This window comes from Lolium rigidum, chromosome 3, assembly GCF_022539505.1.
Source record: "Lolium rigidum isolate FL_2022 chromosome 3, APGP_CSIRO_Lrig_0.1, whole genome shotgun sequence".
NCBI classification, from domain to species: domain Eukaryota; kingdom Viridiplantae; phylum Streptophyta; class Magnoliopsida; order Poales; family Poaceae; genus Lolium; species Lolium rigidum.
This window is the reverse complement of record NC_061510.1, coordinates 350,624,834-350,649,696: the sequence shown is the minus strand read 5'-3', so window position 1 is coordinate 350,649,696 and position 24,863 is coordinate 350,624,834. Positions and strand designations below refer to the sequence as shown.

Here is a 24,863-nt window from a genome sequence, read left to right as displayed (position 1 = left end):
GAAAACTTGAATATGGAGATTTCGGGTTTGCAAACTAAGATTTCAAATGCTGAAAACCGAACCTCATACATGTCTGCGTCACAATCCTCTTTAATTAATAAAATGGCTGCTAAACCTGAGGACATTGATAATAAGATTGCTACTACAGCAAATGCCATCCAAGTTAGAATTAATGAGAATATAAGATTAATGGCTGAATTGCGTGCTAGGTGGGATAGAGAAGAAAATGAAAAACTAGCTAAAGAGAATAATGTAGCTAAAGTTTGGACTATTACCACCACTAGTAATGATAATGATTCACATGTTGCTACACCTCCTACTATCAATGGTAAAATAATTGGTGTTGGCAATGTTTCTACTCCTAGTGCAAAGCGTACAAAACTGCCTGAAATTGCTAAAACCATCTAAACCGCTTGTGATAACACTGCTGAATTTTTTTCCAACATTGGGGACAATGATCCCATTGCTGTAGCTCATAATGGTTTAGATTTTGATGATTGTAACATCTCTGAAGTTATAAAGTTCTTACAAAAACTTGCTAGAAGTCCCAATGCTAGTGCTATAAATTTGGCCTTTACAAAACATATTACAAATGCTCTCATAAAAGCTAGAGAAGATAAACTAAAACTTGAAACTTCTATTCCTAGGAAGTTAGAAGATGGTTGGGAGCCCATCATTAAGATGAGGGTCAATGATTTTGATTGCAATGCTCTATGTGATCTTGGTGCAAGTATTTCTGTTATGTCTAAGAAAATTTATGATATGCTTGACTTGCCACCATTGAAAAATTGTTATTTGGATGTTAATCTTGCTGATAATGCTAAAAAGAAACCTTTGGGGAGGATTGATAATGTTCGTATTATGGTTAACAATAACCTTGTCCCCGTTGATTTTGTTGTCTTGGATATTGAATGCAATGCATCTTGTCTCATTATATTGGGAAGACCTTTTCTTCGAACTGTTGGTGCTACCATTGATATGAAGGAAGGTAATATTAAATATCAATTTCCTCTCAAGAAAGGTATGGAACACTTTCCTAGAAAAAGAATGAAGTTACCTTATGATTCTATTATTAGAACAAATTATGATGTCGATGCTTCATCTCTTGATAATACTTGATTCACACTTTCTGCGCCTAGATGAAAGGCGTTAAAGAAAAGCGCTTATGGGAGACAACCCATGTTTTTACTACAGCACTTTGTTTTATATTTGAGTCTTGGAAGTTGTTACTACTGTAGCAACCTCTCCTTATCTTTATTTTATTGCATTGTTGTGCCAAGTAAAGTCTTTGATAGTAAAGTCAATACTAGATTTGGATTACTGCGCAGAAACAGATTTCTTGCTGCCACGAATCTGGGCAAAATTCTCTGTAGGTAACTCAGAAAAATCTGCAAATTTACGTGCGTGATCCTAAGATATGTACGCAACTTTCATTCAATTTGAGCATTTTCATCTGAGCAAGTTAAGTGCCCCTGGAAAATTCGTCTTTACGGACTGTTCTGTTTTGACAGATTCTGTCTTTTATTTCGCATTGCCTGTTTTGCTATGATCGATGGATTTCTTTGTTCCATTAACTTTCAGTAGCTTTGTGCAATGTCCAGAAGTGTTAAGAATGATTATGTCACCTCTGAATATGTGAATTTTCAAATATGCACTAACCCTCTAATGAGTTTGTTTCGAGTTTGGTGTGGAGGAAGTTTTCAAGGGTCAAGAGAGGAGGATGATACAATATGCTCAAGAAGAGTGAAAAGTCTAAGCTTGGGGATGCCCCCGTGATTCATCCCTGCATATTTCAAGAAGACTCAAGCATCTAAGCTTGGGGATGCCCAAGGCATCCCCTTCTTCATCGACAACATTATCAGGTTCCTCTAATGAAACTATATTTTTATTCAGTCACATCTTATGTGCTTTGCTTGGAGCGTCTGTTTGTTTTAGTTTTTGTTTTGTTTGAATAAATTCGGATCCTAGCATTCTTTATATTGGAGATATTACGCTCCGCTGTTTCGTATGAACACATGTGTTCTTAGCTTTATCTTTAATGTTCATTGCAAAAGTTGAACTACCTCATTCATTGATATATGGTTGGAAACGGAAAATGCCGCATGTGGTAATTGGTATAATGTCTTGAATAATGTGATACTTGGCAATTGTTGTGCTCATATAGATCTTGTTTAAGCTCTTGCATCATGTACTTTGCACCTATTAATGAATAACTACATAGAGCTTGTTAAAATTTGGTTTGCATGATTGTTCTCTCTAAGTCTAGATATTTTCTCGGTTGAGGTGTTTGAACAACAAGGAGACGATGTAAAGTCTTATAATGCTTACAATATGTTTATATGTGAGTCTTGCTGCACCATTTTATACTTGAGTTTGCTTCAAACAACCTTGCTAGCCTAGCCTTGTATTGAGAGGGATTCTTCTCGTGCATCCAAATCCTTGAGCCAAAATCCATGCCATTTGTGTCCACCATACCTACCTACCACATGGTATTTCTCCGCCATTCCAAAGTACATTACTTGAGTGCTACCTTTAAAATTTCCATTCTTTACCTTTACAATATATAGCTCATGGGACAAAATAGCCTTAAAAACTATTGTGGTGAAGAATATGTACTTATGTGTCTTATTTCTTAGTAAGTTGCTTGTTGAGCGGTAACCATGTTTTCTGGGGACGCCATCAACTTTTTACCTTTGTTGAATATCATGTGAGTTGCTATGCATGTTCGTCTTATCTCGAAGTAAGGGCGGTTTTCACAATCAAATGGTTTGAGTATGCATACCGTTAGAGAAGAACATTGGGCCGCTAACTAAAGCCATGAATCATGGTGGAAGTTTCAGCTTTGGACATAAAACCTCAATCTCTTATGAGAATATTAATCTGTTGTTGAATGCTTAAGCATCAAAAGAGGAGTCCATTATCTCGTTGTCTATGTTGTCCCGGTATGGGTGTCTAAGTTGAGAATGATCAAAAGCGAGAAATCCAATGCGAACCTTCTCCTTAGACCCTTGTACAGTGCGGCATAGAGGTACCCCTTTGTGACACTTGGTTGAAACATATGTTATGCAATGATAATCCGTGTTAACCCAAGCTAATTAGGACAAGGTGCGAGCACTATTAGTATACTATGCATGAGGCTTGCAACTTATAAGATGTCTTATACATAACTCATATGCTTTATTACTACCGTTGACAAAATTGTTTCTTGTTTTCAAAATGAAAAGCTCTAGCACAAAAATAGTAATCCATGCTTCCTCTCGCGAAGGGCCTTTCTTCTACTTTATTGTTGAGTCAGCTTTACCTATTCTTTCTATCTTAGAAGCAAACACTTGTGTAAATCGTGTGCATTGATTCTTACATGTTTACCTATTGCACTTGTTATATTACTTTGTGTTGACAATTATCCATGAGATATACATGTTAAAGTTGAAAGCAACCGCTGAAACTTATATCTTCCTTTGTGTTGTTTCAAAGCTTTCTACTAAGAATTTATTGCTTATGAGTTAACTGTTATGCAAGTCTTATTGATGCTTGTCTTGAAAGTACTATTCATGAAAAGTCTTTGCTATATGATTCATTTGTTTACTCATTATCTTCATCATTGCTTCGAATCGCTGCATTCATCTCATGTGCTTTACAATAGTATTGATCAAGATTATGATAGCATGTCACTTCGTAAATTATCTTTGTTATCGTTTACCTACTCGAGGGCGAGTAGGAACTAAGCTTGGGGATGCTTGATACGTCCCAAACGTATCTATAATTTCTTATGTTCCATGCTACTTTTATGATGATACTCACATGTTTTATATACATTATATGTCATTATTATGCATTTTCCGGCACTAACCTATTGACGAGATGTCGAAGAGCCAGCTTGTCTGTTTTCTCGCTGTTTTTGGTTTCGTAAATCCTAGTAAGGAAATATTCTCGGAATTGGACGAAATCAACGCCCGGGGTCCTATTTTCGCACGAAGCTTCCGTAAGACCGAAGAGGATAAGAAGTGGGGCCACGAGGTGGCCACACAACAGGGCGGCGCGGCCCAGCCCCTGGCCGCGTGGCCCTAGCGTGTGGGCCCCTCGTGACGCCCCCTGACCTACCCTTCCGCCTACTTAAAGCCTCCGTCGCGAAACCCCCAGTACCGAGAGCCACGATACGGAAAACCTTCCGCAGACGCAGCCGCCGCCAATCCCATCTCGGGGGATTCAGGAGATCGCCTCCGGCACCCCGCCGGAGAGGGGAATCATCTCCCGGAGGACTCTTCATCGCCATGATCGCCTCCGGATTGATGTGTGAGTAGTTCACCCCCGGACCATGGGTCCATAGCAGTAGCTAGATGGTCGTCTTCTCCTAATTGTGCTATCATGCTCGATCTTGTGAGCTGCCTATCATGATCAAGATCGTTTCTTTGTAATCCTACATGTTGTGTTTGTTGGGATCCGATGGATATTGAATACTATGTCAAGTTGATTATCAATCTATCATATATGTTGTTTATGTTCTTGCATGCTCTCCGTTGCTAGTAGAGGCTCTGGCCAAGTTGATACTTGTGACTCCAAGAGGGAGTATTTATGCTCGATAGTGGGTTCATGCCTCCATTAAATCTGGGACAAGTGACGTAAAGTTCTAAGGTTGTGGATGTGCTGTTGCCACTAGGGATAAAACATCGATGCTTTGTCTAAGGATATTTGTGTTGATTACATTACGCACCATACTTAATGCAATTGTCTCGTTGCTTGCAACTTAATACCGGAAGGGGTTCGGATGATAACCCGAAAGTGGACTTTTTAGGCATAGATGCATGCTGGATGGCGGTCTATGTACTTTGTCGTAATGCCCCGATTAAATCTCATAGTACTCATCATGATATATGTATGTGCATTATTATGCCTTCTTTATTTGTCAATTGCCCAACTGTAATTTGTTCACCCAACATGCTATTTATCTTATGGGAGAGACACCGCTAGTGAACTGTGGACCCCGGTTTATTCTTTACATCTGAAATACAATCTACTGCAATACTTGTTCTTTACTGTTCTTCGCAAACAATCATCTTCCACACAATACGGTTAATCCTTTGTTCACAGCAAGCTCGGTGAGATTGACAACCTCACCGTTACGTTGGGGCAAAGTACTTTGGTTGTGTTGTGCAGGTTCCACGTTGGCGCCGGAATCCCTGGTGTTGCGCCGCACTACATTCCGCCACCATCAACCTTCAACGTGCTTCTTGACTCCTACTGGTTCGATTAAACCTTGGTTTCTTACTGAGGGAAACTTGCTATTGTGCGCATCACACCTTCCTCTTGGGGTTCCCAACGGACGTGTTAACTACACGCATCAACAACTACAATGAATAGAGAAAGAAGGTCGATTTGGCTTTTTCGTTTTGTGCTGAGGTGGACTGGCTTGTGGACACCCCACAGCCGGTAAGACCAAAAGATCCAGTCAGAGATGACAAGGATGATGATGTTGCATGGCAGAAAAAGAAAAGGACCATGCTCCAGTGGAGATGGGATATACCATAAAGAACCAAAAGTGGCTAACTGCCAATAAAAAGTGAATGTCATTTATAAAGAATACAATTGAGAACACCATTGTGTGCTCAATTGCAGAGTGTGCCTCCGTAGGGAAGTATCTTGAAAGGATAAAGAGCCAGTTCACTGGTTCTTCAAAGATATATGCTACCCAGCTGCTGAAGCAACTGGTGACAAAAAAGTACACATGAACAGAAAGGAGATGGCAAGTGTACCATATGGTGTAATAATGCTTATGTGGGTGTTGATTTACTTCACAGTGAGCTTTATTATTATCTTTGTGTGAAAAGTGTTGTCTGTGTGCAAAATGAATGTGTAAGTATCCGCGTTGTACAAAGAACAAAATAAAAGAAAGAGAACTAATGAATCATCGAAATTATGGCACTGTCGCTTAGGCCATATTTCCAGGGGGAGAAAAGAAAGACTCGTTAAAAATGAAATTCTTCCTGCATTATAATTCTCAGACATAGAACAATGCATCGATTGCATTAAAGGAAAATTTGTAAATCAAATCAAAAGGGTGCAACTCGAAGCACCGCAACACTAGAAATAATTCACACCGATATATGTGGATCATTTCCTGTGAAAAATGTGTATGGCTATGATTCGTTCATAACATTCACGGATGATTACTCCTGATATGGTGATATTTATCCAATCAAAGAAAGAACAGAAGCGTTGGATAAATTTAAAATATTCAAAGCTGAAGTTGAAAATCAGCATGATAAAAGAATAAAGTTAGTGAGATCTGATCGTGGAGGGGAGTACTACGGTCGACATACGCCATATGGCCAAGTCCCTGGACCTTTTGCAAGGTTCTTACATGAGACTGGAATAGTCGCCTAGTATTCTATGTCGGGCGAACCTCAGCAGAATGGGGTAACTGAAAGGTGCAACCATACCCTTATGGATATGGTGCGCAGTATGATGAGCTATTCCACCCTACCATTGGGATTGCGGATTGTGGCGTTAAAAACCGCTATTCACATTCTAAACAGAGTACCAAGCAAATCGGTGCCCAAAACACCGTATGAGCTATGGACAGGGAGAGTGCCTTCTCTAAACCACCTGAAAGTGTGGGGGAGCCCTGCTAAGGCCAAAGTATTTAATCCAAATATCGCAAAGTTAGATACCAAAACAGTCAGCTGCCATTTTATTGGCTATCCTGAAAAGTCAAAAGGTTATCGTTTCTACTGTCCAAAGAAATACACAAAGTTGTGGAAACGAGACATGCTGTCTTCTTAGAGGACGAAATGATGAGGGGGAGCATGGTAGCTCGTAAAATTGATCTTGAGGAGAAGAGGGTGCATGCACCTTATCCGATGACTCAGGAGCCATTTTTGCGCTACCATGTGCACCTGCACCGATAATCCCTGCAATTGTGGTGCAAGCGCCTATTGTGACTCCACCCATGACAACGATGAGTGAAAATTCAGAACATGTCCGTCAGGAGCCGAATGAACCATTTGTTGAGCATTAAAGGGAGCAAAAACAGCCACCTCCAGAAGCTGAGCCACAAGTTGAGGAATAGAATGCTCCAGAGAATGAGGCCCCTAAGGTCTACAGGAGCTAGAAAATCAGCCATTTCGACTGATTATAAAGTTTACAACACAGAAAGAGTTCATATGGAAGATGATCCCACTTCATATGAAGAAGCCATGACAAGCCCAGATTCATCAAAGTGGGTGGAGACCATGGAAGACGAAATCAGATCGATGAGTGCCAACAATGTTTGGGACTTAGCAAAAAAATATTCCTAAAGGAGGCAAAATAGTGGGCTGCAAGTGGGTCTACAAAATACAATATGACTCCAATCGGAATGTAGAAAAGTGCAAAGCACGATTAGTGGAAAAAGGATTTATACAAAGAGAAGGGATGGATTACAATGAGACATTTTCTCCAGTGTCATGTAAGGATTCCTTCGGAATCATAATGGCACTAGTTGCACATTTTGATTTAGAGTTGCATCAAATGAATGTAAAGACGACATTTCTAAATGGGGATTTAGAAGAAAATGTCTACATGAAACAACCAAGGGTTTTATCATGGAAGGCAAGAAAGAAATGGGAAGCCGCCAAAAAAATCCATTTATGGATTAAAGCAAGCCTCCAGACAGTGGTATCTAAAGTTCAATGAGACAATTAAGTGATTTGGATTTAAAGAAAATATTGAGGACAACTGCGTTTATGCAAAGTTTAAAAGTGGGAAATATATTTTCCTAATCTTGTATGTGAATGATATTTTGCTTGCTACTGCAAGAGACAAAGAAATTCTTGTCCTCAAATTTTGATATGAAAGATCTTGGCGAAGCATCATATGTTTTGGGCATAGAAATTCACCGAGATAGGAAGAATGGAGTATTAGGACTATCGCAAAAGGCTTATTTAGAAAAGATTCTAACTAAGTATAATATGCATAAGAGCAATGCCACAGCTGCCCCTATAGTCAAGGGCGACCGTTTTGGGAAACATCAAAGTCCCCAAAATCAATACGAGCTCGATCAAATGAAAGCGGTTCCATATGCTTCGGCCATTGGAAGCCTACGGTATGCACAATTGTGCACTTGCTCTGACTTAGCTTTTATCACCTGAGTACTCGGTAGATATCAAGAAAATCCAGGTTTTGAACACTTGAAAATGGTGTAGAAGGCATTGCGTTATATGAAAGTCACAAAGAACTACATGCTAACATACAGAAGATCTGATTCCCTAGAAATAAGAGGGTATTCAGATGCAGATTTTACGGGAGATAAAGATGATATAAAATCCACATCTGGATATGTATTCACTCTCGCGGGGGGAGATATTTCGTGGAGAAGCTCCAAACAGACAATAGTTGCATCATCCACGATGTATGCAGAATTTGTAGCATGTTATAAAGCCACGGGGCAGGCATTATGGTTAATGAAATTTATACCCGACTTGAAAGTGTATATTGTATTGACAAACCACTCAAGATGTCCGCAGTATTTTATGCTCACAACAACAAGTCGGTACAACTACGAAACCGATTGAGGTTAAGTATTATGTTGTGAAACACAAGGTCCAGGACCAAACTATAAGTCTCGAGCATATAAGAACAAAAGATATGCTTGCGGATCCGCTAACGAAAGGCTTACCACCCAGCGCGTTCAAGGAACACGTAGCCGGCATGAGTTTAAGGGAAAGTCTTACCTATCCTGGATCATAAGAGGCCCAAAAGTAAAAGAATTTGTTTCAAAACAGAGAAGTGTATTGTGGTTGTCTGATTCTATCGGCAATAGAGCTGTGACGATGAAACATGCCCTATGTACTGATACAAAATGAAACGAATAAAATGAAAGTATAAAGTTAAAAGAAAAGTTGAGATCAAGGGGGGGAATGTTAGGATGATCTCCTCGCGTCCGAGCCCAACGGCTCGAACTCGGACCCTTGACCTCGTCCGCGCCCTGATCGGGGGCGCCCAACCGCAACTGGTTGGTAGGCCCCTGTCGCATGTGCTATATAAAGTGGTGGGGGCTTGTGGCACTCGGTACAAGGTTGCCCTGAGCTGCCACTCGCCCCACCATCACACCTACCGATCTAGGTTTTGCACAGTGCCGACGGGAAGCTCCGTCGCCACCACTCCCTCAACCATTCGTCGCTGTCACCACGCCAATAGCGGACGGGTTCATCCTCCTGGAGGGAGAAGGTAAATGCTCACAGTATCCCTATCCTACCTGACTAAGATCTACCCTAGTTGATTCCTAGGTTCTATCATGCAGAACTTACTGCCAAGGGTCGTCACCAACAAGGACATCGTCCTACAACGAATACAAGCTGCCAGCATGATCTCATGGGTCTTCCAATTGGCCCTCAAGGGCAAATAGGCGCCCCAGTTCTCCACATTGTTTGTGATAGTTACTAAACCTAGTGATATCAAGCGCCCTTCCTTAGGTTCCAGAATTGTAAACATGTTATTGTTCAGATACCAAAAGTTGGATTGGAATAAGATAGCATCAGAGCACAGATTGTAGTTTCTTACACTAACCATCATGATTTTCTGAATCATCTGTTAACGTTTGAGATTCTCTACTGCACTTCGATTCTTGCATATCCACCTCAACAGTAATCACATTTGTGGGCTTCCTATTTTCTGTCTCCATCCTTCTTGCCTGCGGCAAACCACTTTCAGAAACCGGGACGGACCGAACGGAATCGAGAGGGGAGGAGGTCTGGAGGAGTGCCTTGCTAGAGCTGGAGGGCGGACGACTTGAAGGCGTCGGAGGAGAGCGTCCGGAGGAAGTCGAGGGGCTGCGGTGTCACGCCGAGCTCCTCCTCCCCCGCGGAGGAGGTGGCGGCGGGTTTGCTTGGGGTGTCTCCTCTGCTGCTCCGGCGGCGGAAAGGCCAGATGAAAGAGGCGAAGGCCATGGAGCAGGTGCGCTGGGACACGAACCACGACGACGACGACGGCGGCGATTGGACTGGGCTCCGAAGTAACAAGGTTTCGTCATGAGTTCAGAGCCTCTCCGCAACGAAAAGGAAAAAAAAGGAGAGAGGACGACAGGATGCAAAATATTTTGTTGGACCCGCTGGGCCGTCTCTGTTTTCCAAGCCCAACTACGCGAATCACCGCAAGCTCGTACCGCAGAGGCGTCGGGTGCCAAACTTTAGTCCCACCTCCGAAGTTTAGGAGCAGCCGGAGCAGTTTATAAGGCGGAGACTGACGAGGGATACCACGACCTTACTTGAACATGATCTGTTCTATAAGAACGTACCGCTGCATCCTTTACCAATAAGGAGGCAAGCACTTAAGTCTGGTTGATGCATTCTGACCCCAGCTAACCCTGGTGCAGGGTGGCCCAGAGGTTGTCTGACAGGCTCCACACCTTCTTTTTTTGTCTATCCATTTTGCTATTTCAGATTACGTTTCTTCTGTAATAAAAAGTTCAAAACATTTGAGAGTTTGGCAACCGATATGTTGTGTACCCTTTCCTATCCGTTTTGCTATTTCGGATTACGTTTCTTCTGTAAACAAAAGTTCAAAACATTTGAGAGTTTGGCAACCGATATGTTGTGTCCCCTTTCCTCTCTGATGGCGATGGAAGCAAAATGCATTTTGTGATGGTATCTCTGAGTGTTCGCTGCAGAGGATACAGTTACAGTTCTGAGGTTGTACAGACTCCATAAATTTGCTTTTTAAAAATCCGCTTTGGTATTTCAGGTTTTAGCCACAAATTTGCTTTTTTTAAAATCCGCTTTGGTATTTCAGGTTTTAGCCACAAAGGCTCTTCTTTAATCAAAGCATTTGATCAGTTACACACTCGATTTGCTGTGTCTTCCCCCTAAAAAAAAACAGTTGCATTTGATCTCATTTTTCTCATACATCAGCAGAATATATGAAGATGCCAGAGCGTGATTACTGGCTAGGGTTTCTCCTGATGGGCGCAATCCGACGGCTGAAGAGGATCGTTCCTGCCCAGCTAACCCTGGTGCAGGGCGGCCCAGAGGTTGTCTGTCCGTTTTGCTATTTCGGATTACGTTTCTTCTGTAATCAAAAGTTCAAAACATTTGAGAGTTTGGCAACCGATATGTTGTGTCCCCTTTCCTATTCGTTTTGCTATTTCGGATTACGTTTCTTCTGTAATCAAAAGTTCAGAACATTTGAGAGTTTGGCAACCGATATGTTGTGTCCCCTCTCTGATGGCGATGGAAGGAAATGCATTTTGTGATGGTATCTCTGTGTGTTCGCTGCAAAAATTTGCTTTTAAAAAATCCGCTTTTTGGTATTTCAGGTTTTAGCCACAAATTTGCTTTTTAAAAATCTTGGTATTTCAGGTTTTAGCCACAAAGGCTCTTCTTTAATCAAAGCATTTGACTAGTTACACACTCGATTTGTTGTGTCTTCCCCCTCAAAAAAAAAAACAGTTGCATTTGATCTCGTTTTTCTCATACATCAGCAGAATATATGAAGATGCCAAATATTTTGTCCCTACATTTCCCAAACGCGGTTATTTTCGTCAGTCACGTAAAGTTTACGCAATACGTCCCCCCCCCCCCCCGGTGTCCACCATATATAGCCACGGCGGGGCGGAAACGGCGTTCCCGCGCAGGTCGTTTTCTGCGCGCGAAACATCGGTGAAACGCGCCCATGGGTTGGGCAAACGCGGGAACGACCGTCGTCCCGCGGGAACCGGTAATCGCCGGCAGCAGGCCTCGACGGGAAGCTAAACCGAGCATCTTCTATTCGCTGGGATCAAGCTTTTCCTCTGCAGGGGCCTTGTGCAGTAAACCCCCTACGGGCGGTCCCCCGTCGTCGTAAAGTAGTAAAGGTCCCCGCGAAGCTTTCGGGAAGAGGGGTAGTCTTGTGCGTAAGCATAGCATTTCTGGTCGAACCACCGAACCACACATCTTTTTTTGGTGGGAGGGTACTCCGAGTAGTGGGTACCTCGTAGGACCTCGACCCGCCTACTCAGGTCTTGTATGGAACGACCATGATGCTGTCTCCGCTAGAAAAATGCTTCCGCACCGCTGGCGATACTCGACGCAAACGGTCGTTCTGGGCCGCATGGCGTCCGCGGGCCGACGGAAACGGACACAAGTGGATATTTTGGACGTCTGAAATAGGGCATCTCCAACGCGGCGACCCAAATGAACGCGTTGGGCCGTCTGTTTTGGGCCGTTTGGGTGGCCACGCGGATACGCGGACAGGCGGACCTGGCCGTCGGTATGTTTGGGTCGCGCGGTGGGCCCAACGCGCGGACGCACCCCAAAAGTGAAATACAAACAAAAAAGGAAAACAATTAAACCTAATCCATATTTCATTCAACATATGCCGTATTTTCGGAAAATTTATACATATGCTCTATTTTGGGCACATTTAAACTACAAAAGAAAGCGCTCTATATGGGCTTTAAACTTAAAAAAATATAAAACCCTATCCTAGGGTTTGAGGAGGACGAGGTGGCCGCCTAGTTCCTCTGGGCCTCATCACCGTGGGCGTTGACGACGTCCCCGGGCGGCGATGCGCTGTTGTGGCTCGACCGCGCTGGGGACTCCGACCACGGCGACCACTGGGCCTCTTCCCAGGCCGAGTGGGGGTCCGGAGTCGCCCGCCGCTCCGCCGCAGCAACCCGCAGCTCCGCCTCCTCCCTGAGGCGGAGCTGCCTCTCCTGCCACGCGAGGCGCCTGGCCTCCTAGCGCCTCTCCTGCTCCGCCAGGCGCCTGGCCTCCTGGCTACTCTCCTCCTCGCGCCGGAGCCTGGCCTCCTCGCGCCGCCGCCGCGCTTCCTCCTCCCGGCGGGCCTGGTCGAGCAACACCCAAGCCTCGGCATCCTCGACCGCCTGCCACGCCTCCTCCTCCATCGCGGAGGTGCGGATGACCACCGTGAGATGCGACCACTTGGCCTCCTCCTCGGCCGCGGACAGCGCCAGAGCGGCGCGCATGTCCGGGTCGTCGTCGTCCTCTGGCTTCGGCACCAGCGGCGCGTGTTGCGCCAAGCAGCGCCGACGCGGGCGGCCTCTCCGATGTAGAGACCGCCGCGGTGTCCTCCAGCCCTCAATGCCGGTGGAGGACGGCGGCTGCTGCTGGCCTCGCCGTCGTTGGCGCCGGGAGCAAAAGCCCTCTTCAGGGCCATGGCGGCGGTTGCGCGTGCGTGGGGAGTTGTGGTGTAGTGGGAAGTGGACTAGACAGGGACCAGTCCACATTTAATAGGACGCGTGGCCCCCACCTACAGCTGGGCCCAGGGAGGCGAGCAGGCGAACACGCGAGGACGCCGCGTGCCATCCGCGGCCACGCAAAACTGGCCCAGATTTAGGCCGGGTTCGGATCGTCCCGGACACCGCGGCCATCTACATTTGCGATGCGTGGCCGCAATGGGCCGCGGTTTTGTCCGTTTCGACCCATACGGACGCGCGAGCGTGGGATGGGTTTCCGTCGTTGGAGATGCCCTTATATATCTTGAGTCTCCTTGTGAACTTCATTTGTCTAGCATACGTCATCTCCTGTTATTTTCCTTGTTACCTCCGACGAATTTCAGCCTCTATGCGGTCTCGTCTGATACAACTATCCACAAGGCAAGAAAAGCAGGCTACGACTGACCAAGCCTATTTCTTAGAGCATCTCTAGCAGAGCCCGTAAAAAGCCCAAAACCGAAAAATAATCGCCGTTCTACGGGTTCGGGGCGAAAAACGGTGCCGATCAGTGACCGTAAACGGGCCAAAACCGAAATATTTTTTCGGGCTGCGTTCGGTTCGCTCCGTCGGCCTGTGTTTGTAGGGGCCGACGGAGCGAACCGAACGCAGCCCGAACACAATCCCTAATTTGCGCGCGAGGGAACCTTCAGCTCCTCCCAATCGCCGCCGCCCTCGCCGATCTGTGCGCCCTCACCTTCCTCTGCGCCGCCACCCTCCGATTTGTCCCCGATGAGTCTCGAATCGACCCCGCCGGCCGCCGTTGCTACCCCGCCTGCTGTCGTTGCTACCGCGCCGGCGCCGCCACCCTCTCCCGTGGTCGTCGGAGCTTCCGCCGCTCCACCAACAACCTCGGCCACCGCTCCCACCCCTGTGACCCCCGCGGTTGTTGCTTCGACGGTCTCGTCGACGACTGGGGCGAAGAGGCGGCGCGTGGGAATGCATCTGGTCCCGCAAGCCGGTGCCGCGGCGGTCACCGGTGATGGGTCGGCGGTGAAGCCGAAGGCAGCCCGTGCGAGACCGAAGAGTTCGGGTCCGAAAAGGACCAAAGTGAAGGCGGCGACTGCCCGTGGCCCCGCGCCTCCCTGCCCATCTCCGCCAACGCCGCCGCCGCCGCCTCCGGAAGCCACCGCGAACGTCGCCCAGGACGTGCTCGACGACGGTGCAGCAAGGTAAACATGAACTCTTCCTCCGTTTTTTCCTTTGCAAGTACATACTGAGGCCTCGTCAAATTAGGAACGATTCCACCTCCTACATGGAGATGTTGGGGGAGGTGAACATTAACCCACTCCCTCCATTCGGCAATGAGAACGACTGCGGGGACGAGGTGGAAGAAGGGGAAGAAGGGGACGAAGGGGACGAGGGGGACGAGGAAGAGGACGACGGTGTGGTGGAGGTCACGGCCGATGGAAATCGGAAGAAGAGGCGGGCCAACAACTACACGGAGATTGAAGACGCCACCTTGTGCCGAGCTTGGGCCTCCGTGGGGATGGATGCTGTCTCCGGCACGGAGAAAACATGGAAGCGGTACCGGCAGCGCATCGAGGACAAGTTCCATAAGCTCATGCCGCGCGTTCGCCATCCTGTCGATCGCACCTACCGATCCCTCCAAGGTCATTGGGACGCGATCAAACCGGCGTGTAGCCGGTGGGCAGAAGCAATGGACCAAGTGGTGTCCAATCCTCCTAGCGGCGCAGCTGTCGACGAATATGTGAGTGCATATTTGATAGATCTAATTGTAGTTTAGCTTGGGTGAGATATTGACGATCTGTTGGTTCCTTTTGCATATGTAGGATCGCATTGCCGATGCTAGGTACAGAGACATGGCCGGCAGCAAGGGCAAGAGCTTCACCATGCGTCATTGTTTTGATGTGCTCCAACACCTCCCCAAGTGGAAATTGAGGGATGAAGAGGTCACTCCGAAGAAGGTGATACGTCTCCAACGTATCTATAATTTCTGATGTTCCATGCTAGTTTTATGACAATGTCTACATGTTTTGTTCACACTTTATATCGTTTTGATGCATTTTCCGGAACTAACCTATTAACGAGATGCCGAAGTGCCAGTTCCTGTTTTGTGCTGTTTTTTGTTTCAGAAATCCTACAAAGGAAATATTCTCAGAATTGGACGAAATCAACGCCTAGTATCTTATTTTTCCCGGAAGCTTCCAGAGCACCGAACAGGGGCCAGAGGGGAGCCAGGGGGGCCCCACCGCACAAGGCGGCGCGGCCAAGGGGGGGGGGGCGCGCCCCCCTATGGTCTGGCTCCACCAGGATTCCTCCGAGGCTGCCCTTCCGCCTATATAAAGCCTCCGTCGCGAAAACCCTAGAAGAATAAGCCACGGGACGAGAAAAGTTACGCAGCCGCCACCATCGCGAAGCCAAGATTCGGGGGACAGAAGTCTCTGTTCCGGCACGCCGCCGGGATGGGGAAGTGCCCCCGGAAGGCATCTCCATCGACATCACCGTCATCTTCATCGCCGCTGCTGTCTCCTATGATGAGGAGGGAGTAGTTCTCCCTCGAGGCTGAGGGCTCTACCGGTAGCTATGTGGTTAATCTCTCTCTCATGTACCCCAATACAATGATCTCATGAACTGCTTTGCATGATTGAGATCCATATGATGAGCTTTGCATCACTATTAATCTATGTGCTACTCTAGTGATGTTATTAAAGTAGTCTATTCCTCCTTCATGATGTAAAGGTGACGGTGTGTGCATCATGTAGTTCTTGGCGTAGGTTATGATTGTAATCTCTTGTAGATTATGGAGTTAACTATTACTATGATAGTATTGATGCGATCTATTCCCCATTTCATAGCTATTGGTGATGGTGTGTATGCTATGTTAGTTCTCGGTCTAAATTGCAATGATCTATTATGCTCTAGAGGTTACTTAAATATGAACACCGAATGTTGTGGCGCTTGTTAACTCCGGCTTGAGGGAGCTCTTGTAGCCCTACACAATGAATGATGTTTGTTATCCAACAAAAGAGTATATGTAGCACAAGGAAGAGAAGTTATTTATTTATGTGATCATTGTTGAGAGTGTCCACTAGTGAAAGTAGGATCCCTATGCCTTGTTTCCGAAGAGAAAATTTACACCACAGAGAATTGCCTCCCACGCCAGCAAGCTATTTTCTGGCACCGCTTGTTTACTGTTTTACTGCATCTTTACTTCCTGCAATATTACCACCATCTATACCACCTGTGTTTCACTATCTCTTCGCCGAACTAGTGCACCTATACATTTGACAAGTGTATTAGGTGTGTTGGTGACACAAGAGACTTCTTGTATCTTAATTGCAGGGTTGCTTGACAGGGATATCTCTGACCTCTACCTCCCTGAGTTCGATAAACCTTGGGTGATTCACTTAAAGGAAACTTGCTGCTGTTCTACAAACCTCTGCTCTTGGAGGCCCAACACTGTCTACAGGAATAGAAGCGTGCGTAGACATCAGAAGGCTGCGATGGTTGCGCTCGACGACACCGAGTACGAGAAGGATGGCAGGAACGCCGACAAGCCGGAGGGGAACAAGAAGGCGAAGGAAAGGATAAGGCTCGAGGGGGAGGCTGCATTTTTGAGGGACAAGTTTGATCAAATGATGAAGTCGAAGGAGGTGATAGCGACCAAGACTTTGGAGACCAAGTGTGTCATCATCGAGACGAAGAAGGAGGTGAGCCTTGCAAAGCTTGAAGCCAGCCCAGACGAAGCAAAGAGCAAAACCAAGTTGGAGGAGATGAGGATCAATGTGAAGAAGGCCAAAGCAATGAAGCAACTATTGGCCGAAGAGAGGGAGATCATGATGATGAACACGAAGGAAATGAATGAGGTTCAACTGGAGTGGTGGAAGGAGACCTCGGCGGAGATCACGGCAAGGCGAAGAGCAGCTCGTCAAGAGGCAACTGCTCCTGCTGATGTGCCTCCAGGAGGTGGTGCCGATGTGACTCCAGGAGGTACTGACGATGGTGCTGATGGCGGGCCAATCTCTGTTTGATGCCGGCGGTTAGATCTGATGGGGAACTATGAACTGTGTCATTTCATTGTGTCATTTCATGTCTGCACTATGAACTATGCATGATTTGTTTGTGTTTTAACGTTCAGATTTGATCGATCATATGCAAATCAATTTCATAAACCTTGTTTTTACGGGTTCGCCGCAGGCGCAGAACAGAGTCCTACGGACTCTGTTGGACTCTGTTCTGCGCCTGCCACCGAACTCGTGTTTTTCGGTTCCACTTTTTACGGGCTCTGCTAGAGGAGATGCTCTTACTCCTATAAGATTCCAGAAGAGTACCAGAAGGATCTGTAAAGGATGCAATGTGATTATTTCTGTGCCGAACTGAAGCCAAAAAGTGGACATGGCGTTTTGGCTCTCGAGCTCAGATGCTCCTTTTATCTGTATCATTCAATAGAGCATCGTGATCTGAGCCAAATTCTATTTTGAGGGCAGCGTGCTTGTCCGCGTCGTCGCCGGCGAAGCGGATGAGGCCGCAAAACTCGCTGCTCTGACACATACGAGGAGGATGAAGGTTGAATCCGTCGGCTCCGCAACCAGGGAGCTCCTCTCTTCCTTTGTGTGTGTCTATCCCTCACACAAATCCGATGCCGCTGCATCAGACCAGCACCGGCGAGGTTCCTATTCGTGAGTCCAGCAACGACTACTTCACCGCCACCTCGTGCTGTTCCAAATCAGTGGTGGGAGATGGAGCTCCGGCTTTAAAAATCCTGATGTTGTCGTCTTCTCCGTCGGCTCCGGCTAGCTGCGCAAAAACAGTGTTCGTTCTCGCAGGTTCCCCGCCTGTCAATGCCTTCGTCCAGATGCAGTTGCATCTAAGACAAGGGGGCTAACACACAAACGAATATCAGCTAGTCCTCGCCGCGGTCGGCCAAGTGAGCTCGTCTCCAAGCGTCATGCCGATCCATGCAAAGGCTGCAAATGGTGCTAGTGTCTTGTGAAAAAGATTCCTGATCCCCGTGCATGGTCAATGGATTTGGTTGGAGTACAGACAACTTGCCTGATTATAAAGGGAGATTTGTGTCTTTAATCCGATGCTTGAACTAGTCATGATTAGTGTGAATGATGCTTCTGCTAATTGTGGTAAAAACGTGCTAAAAGCAGATCGTTATTGTACTCTTACCGTTCGCATTTGTTCACCAAAATGTCAATCCGTTAGTATTGCTCTTCTCCATTCTGCATATCTGCTCCTAATGACGCTCTTTACTTATTCATCTGCAGTTCTGCACTAGATATATTTTTGGAACTCCCTCTTAAGTTTCCTTTGCAGTGATAATGTAGTATGCTGTTTATAAGTCTAAACAATTCAACCGTAGGAGTGAGAGAAGAATCAATGGACGACAGACGCAGTCAAAACTTGAAGACACGTCCAAGCCTCGCAATCAATGGAGAGGAGTGAAACGGAAGATAACTCAGATGTTCAGGTGTCAGGTTTGCCACAAGGAGAGATAAAATAGTCATATCATGACTTTATAGTCAGAGAATACAAGCTGAAATACCCCCGTCTTCAGCAATCTCAGAGCTGTTGGGTGCTTCAGATAAAGGGACTAGGTGAGTACGGGTTCAGTTTTGCATTTCCGCTAAAAAGTGGAATTTTTTAACTAGTCTCCCACAGTTACCCACTTAATCTTCCCCCTCCACTAGGCAAGCTGTCTAAATCATATTTCTCTGTCAGATAAATCCCAACACACACATATAAGAAACTTCGTGAAATTCACTCTTTTGTACTAATGAGCATCGAGTTGCTTGAAGGGCACATCCTGATGCCTCTCATTCTCAACGGGCAAACTACTCAGGGGGCCTGCTCCCGTTTTAGCACTTTGTTCTTACCACAAATCAGATCGATCATTAGACATATGCATCATACTTAAGTTACAATTGCCGAGCAATTCTAGTTCCTGAAGGAAGTTTTGACAATAGCTATTGAGTCTGGCAAAATGTAGTAATGTGAAAATGCATATGTTGTGTAGTGTGAAGGTCACCCCTTCTGCACTCAGTCTGTATATATGGTTCTCCAAGTTCACAACAACAGTTGTTTGCTCATGATGGGGAGACTAGCGAGGCTCGTCGGCTTACCTACCATATTCAATTTGCACACTTTCAACTTATGACCAAGGTTTACATAATAGTGCAGGTGAGCTCACATGCATGCCCGTTGAAACTTAAAAGCATGGATTTGTACTCTTGTGTCAAATCATGCATATTGATATGCTATGATTGTGCCATGCATTATATATAGATGTCTTCAAGGAACCTACAATTGCTTTACACATGTGGACTTGTGGAGCATCAGAAACTGTCTTTGGTATCCATTGAAAACGGGTCAAAGTAACATATACACTTTGGTACAATTGTATAGTAACCACAATCACACACGGTACAAAAGAGCATGCATCACACATGGTTGGAAAATTGTGTGTGATGTGGTCTTCAGTGCACATGGATGGGCAAATCAGACAATGTGAGATGTGTGCGGACATCGGGTAAAAAAAGGACCTTTTTGTTACCATGCAAAAAGAGGAGCTTTTATGACATTCCCAATATCTCTGGATTGTCCGCTTGGGTTGATCTAACTATGGTGATCTACTACCGTTGGGTAAGATCTTCATTTGACCTTCCCAAGGGTAACGATGTCCTTACACATAATCACCTCTTGGTTGGCGAGAGTTAAATGGAATAGATTTAGAGTAGGAAATGAACATATCACACAATATCGTGCCATAATCTGATAACTAATGTCACTGAAATCATGTATTTGCCATATTAACGTCTAATGGCTTGAGAGAGAAACTTTTATTGAAGTTAAGCATACATCTCAACTTTTGATGCTTCTATATATAACGCTAAATTAATATGTACTTTTATATTATTTACAACATGGTACCGGTATTATTTGATCCCAATCATTAATTTCCTCTACATATAAAAATATCAGTTTTGCTATGTCTCAGTTAACTGAGATTTTCTTAAGTCTAAGTCAATTACAAAAAAGTGCTTGAGTTGCATTTTTCTGTTAAAAACGTGCAAATGCACTTTTCTGTTAGAAATGTGCAACTGGGCCGAGTTGCACTTTACTTTAAACTGTGGTTGCACTTTTCTGAGTTGACTGAGACTTAAGAAAATCTCAGTCAACTTAGACATAGACACACCCTAAAAATATTATGGTTTGTATTTTTAGAACAGTTTAATCTGATTGTGTTCTTTGACAAGTTTTTTACCATCTTGTGCTCAGTATGTAAGACGTTTTGGCATTATGGAACAGACTGATATATCGTAACTTACAAAGCAAAGGCATGATCTATGTGCTTCGAGTTCCAGGTCTCGGAAAAACTAGGGAAAGGAAAAGGGCTACGGAAACATACGCAGCAGAGCAAGCCTTAAGCTGCGAACGGCTTCTCTTCTTCAGAAATTTACTTCGACCGAACCAACAGACGCAACAGCTGCTACTACCTAGCCTGCCCTGCTTGCCCATCTGCTGCACCTCCTGCGGGGAAGGTTCTTTATACAGGACGTGCTGTTCACGAATTCCCTGCACGCGCGAAGGTGCGGCAGCACTATAAGGAACAGCAGCACAGAACATCATTAGGAGGATGGTTGCAGAACTTACTGCCAAGGGTCGTCACCGACAAGGACATCGTCCTCCTAGTCGACGAATACAAGCTGCCAGCATGATCTCATGGGTGTTCCAATTGGCCCTGAAGGACAAACAGGCGCCCCAGTTCTCTATATAGTTTGTGATAGTTACTAAACCTAGTGATATCAAGCGCCCTTCCTTAGGTTCCAGACTTGTAAACCTGTTATTGTTCAGATATCAAAAGTTGGATTGGAATAAGATACTAGCAAAATATCAGAGCACAGATTGTAGTTTCTTACACTAACTAAGCATCATGATTTTCTGAATCATCTGTTAACGTTTGAGAATCTGTACTGCACTTCGATTCTTGCATCTCCACCTCAACAGTAATCGCATTTGTGGGCTTCCTGTTTTCTGTCTCCATCCTTCTTACCTTCTCTTTTTGTATGGCACGTAACTCGTACCTGCAAGAACATAACATGCTTTCAAAATGTTGATGCTGTCAATGACCCATGGTAAAAGAAAATGAGCAGCTACAGTTAATGTCTTTCTGACCACTGCATGTTTGACATTTTGGCCTACCATGATACATGATTGTCATTCTGTTAACCTGAATTATGGAAGTCCGGCATTGTGTAGGCAAAATGGCTACATGTCAAGATTGGACTACAAGGTAGCTTCAAGTAGATCATTCTGAAATCTTGCACAACTTAGTGAATACATCTTCAGGACAAACTAAGAACGATAAATTCCTCTTTCAGATTCTCTGTAAACACATTTGATGCTAGTTGCTTTATTGAGATAATGATGCTATTCAAGAAAAAATATGAAACCAACCGGACTAGTATTATAGCTAAATCTAGTGGAGCTACACCACAACAAAGACTTGAGCAAAGAGAGACAGTTTAAACGGTGACCTTGAAACATTGGAGATCCCTTTTTGCTGAATGTATCGAAACAGAGGGGTACTCACATTTGGCATACTTTAATTGCTTTGGATGAAATTCGGTTTTACATACATGGTTGGCAAATCATAGCTGATATGTAAGAGAACTGCGCATACAGAGGTTGGCACTTTGCATGATTGATCTTATAAAAGATCTATTCCCTTATTGTTGAATTTTTGTGTACAACTACAGAAAATGTCACTATGCGTGAGGGAAATAGCTATGTTTGGACACCGAATTGCATTATGGATAGCAAGGCACAACATGGACTCCCTCAATTCCTAGCTGAATATTTACAAAGCCAGAGCTATTCTCAAGTCAGTTTGCGTCCCATGTTGAATCGTGGGGGCTAATTTTTACACATAGCCAGTAATGTAATGGGGATCAACACGATGAAGCTAACTAAGCTCTCCGACTTGCACAATTATGCACTTAAACATGGGCGAAAGCAAAACAAGATAAAAGCGTACGGTAAGATGTAGCTCCTGGCGAGCAGGAAGTATAATGACCAGAACTGCTTATCCTTCATGTGGCGTGGGCACAGATCATACCGGATCTTAGCGAGTTCCTGCACAGAGCACACACACAGACAGTTCAGAGCCGGAGAAAAAAGTGGTCACGCGACACAGGCAAACCTACCTTGGCTCTGGCGAGCACGAGGACGGCGTGCCGCTGCTGCCAGTCCGAGAGCTCGCCGCCCGCCGCCTCACCGGAGCCACCTGCGGAAAGCAGGTTCAGAAACCGGGACGGAATCCAGAGTGGAGGGGGTCTGGAGAAGTGCCTTGGTGGAGCTGGAGGGCGGACGACTTGAAGGCGTCGGGGGAGAGCGTCCGGAGGAAGTCGAGGAGCGGCGGCGTCACGCCGAGCTCCTCCTCCTCCCCGGCGGCGGAGGGGGCGGCGGGTTTGCTTGGGCCGTCTCCGCTTCTGCTCCGGCTGATGCATTCTGACCTCTCGGCCAGAGGCCATTTACACAAAAATAACCCTTTGTTGCTGACTATAGCGCAGACCCGGCCTCCCGATAGCTATTTCACCCATCTAACCCTTTTGTGTGGCATCCTTCCATGGGCGCCACACATGGCAGTGTGGCGCCCGAACCTGCGGCACCACTCTCCTAGCCGACGTGGCGCACTCGACGCTGAGCTGGTGCAACGATCCGACGTGGCAGCATGTGTGGCGCCGATCCCATCGGCGCCACACATGCACTTTATAATTGCTCAAAACATACTGTAAGATAAAGCGTCTGGGACTTAGCCGTTTGGCGAGCCTCTATGTGCGGCGCCGATGCCACGGGCGCCACACTTCACAGTGTGGCGCCGACGCCACGGGCGCCACACATCCACTTAAGTGTGGCGCCCGCGCCCGCCCCCAGCCCGACCCTCTTCTTCTTCTCTGTTTCTTCAAGACTCCAAGGCGGCCGGCGGTTCCTCCTCCCCCCCCCCCTCTCCCCCCCAACAAATCGGCCACAAATTCGTCAGATCTGACCGGCCAATTTCTTCCCCATCCATTCCTCAAGGTAATCCCCTTCGAATCCCTCACATTCATCCACTAATTTCATAGATCTTACTAGATTTGTACAGAACCCTAGACATGGAAACTAGATTTGAAATGGCTATGTATGTGTTGAAATGACTATGTATGTGTTGAATGTGTATGTGTAGGAACCCTAGATACGTAGGAACCCTAGATGTGTTGAATGAAATTTTACATGTATGTGTTGAAACCCTATGTATGTATGTGTTGAAATGTCTAATATTTGCCTAGCAAATGCATTCAAATTTGTTACATATGCCTATTATTTGTGATGGAATAACTCATATTTGTTAGGAATGGCTCATAATATGGTTTTTTATCCCTAGATATGTATGTATATGTATGTATGTGATGTATGTGTCATGCCTTATTTGGATATATTCTCATGTATGTGTTGCTCATATTTGTTAGGAATGGCTCATAACATGGTGTATTTGTGTAAACATGTAGGATGGTGTGGCTTATAGATCAAGAGTATGACAGGGATCACCGGGCTTTTCATATGACGGAGAGGAGAACGGATCTTCAACCTTTGAAGATTTGTTACCATGGCACAGTGGATATGGCGTATGACGAGAGGTACACGGAGTTCATCCAGCCCACCGGTCTTCTCCCGTTCATCACGCTTGTAAGCCGGGAGGGGGGGCGAACATGAATGCTGCGGCACTCACCGCCCTTGTCGACCGGTGGAGGCCGGAGACGCACACCTTCCACTTGAGGGCCGGCGAGATGACCCCTACTCTACAGGATGTCTCAATGATACTTGGACTTCCTATTCAGGGTGAGCCACTGTGTATGAACACGGCTTCGATGGGTGGCGCGGACGGATGGAGGACCTTATTGGCATGGCTCCTCCGCCGCCGGTGATACGTCCAAAACGTATCTACTTTCCCGAACACTTTTGCTATTGTTTTGCCTCTAATTTGTGTATTTTGGATACAACTAACACGGACTAACGCTGTTTTCGACGGAATTGCTACGGTGTCTCGTTTTTGTGCAGAAATCCAACTTTCGGGAAAATCTTCGGAATTTATGCGAAGGCCCTATTTTCCCGAGAATGCGACGGAGCCAGAAGGACAACTCAGGTGGAGGCCCGAGGGCCCCACACCATAAGGCAGCGCGGCCCAGGGGGGGGCCGCGCGGCCCTATGGTGTGGCCCCCTCGGTCGGCCTCCGACGCCCTCCTTCGGACTACTTATTGGCCTCGACCTAAAAACGCACGGGGAGAAGTCGAAATCGCCAGAAACCCTCCAGAACGCCGCCACATCGCGAAACTCCGTCGCGGGAGCCGAAGTCTCCGTTCGGCACTCCGCCGGGACGGGGAATTGGAGGAGATCATCGCCGCCATCACCGCCAACGCCTCTACATCAACCAGCCATGTTTCCCCCATCCATGTGTGAGTAATTCCCCCGCTGTAGGCCGAAGGGGATGGTAGGGATTGGATGAGATTGGTCATGTAATAGCATAAGATTGTTAGGGCATAGTGCCTAGTGTCGGTAATTGGTACTTTGATGATATTGTTGCAACTTGTTATGCTTAATGCTTGTCACTAGGGCCCGAGTGCCATGATCTCAGATCTGAACATGTTATTGTTTCATCATGATATTCATTGTT

General features: G+C 46.0%; 1 protein-coding gene and 1 pseudogene across 1 annotated transcript; one reads left to right on the top strand and one right to left on the bottom strand.

Moving 5' to 3' along the window:
• Nucleotides 1-10,230: 10,230 nt before the first annotated feature.
• On the top strand, nt 10,231-10,375 carry LOC124705064 (annotated as a pseudogene).
• Nucleotides 10,376-20,484: 10,109 nt separating this feature from the next.
• Nucleotides 20,485-22,755, bottom strand: LOC124697213. Its single transcript, XM_047229836.1, has 7 exons — nt 22,752-22,755; nt 22,502-22,663; nt 22,360-22,439; nt 22,191-22,288; nt 21,073-21,237; nt 20,807-20,993; nt 20,485-20,728 (listed from the first exon to the last, which is right to left on the bottom strand). Exons 1-5 carry the CDS (start codon nt 22,753-22,755, stop codon nt 21,078-21,080), a joined length of 504 nt encoding a protein of 167 aa, XP_047085792.1. The 3' UTR covers nt 20,485-20,728; nt 20,807-20,993; nt 21,073-21,077.
• Between the last annotated feature and the right edge of the window lie 2,108 nt (nt 22,756-24,863).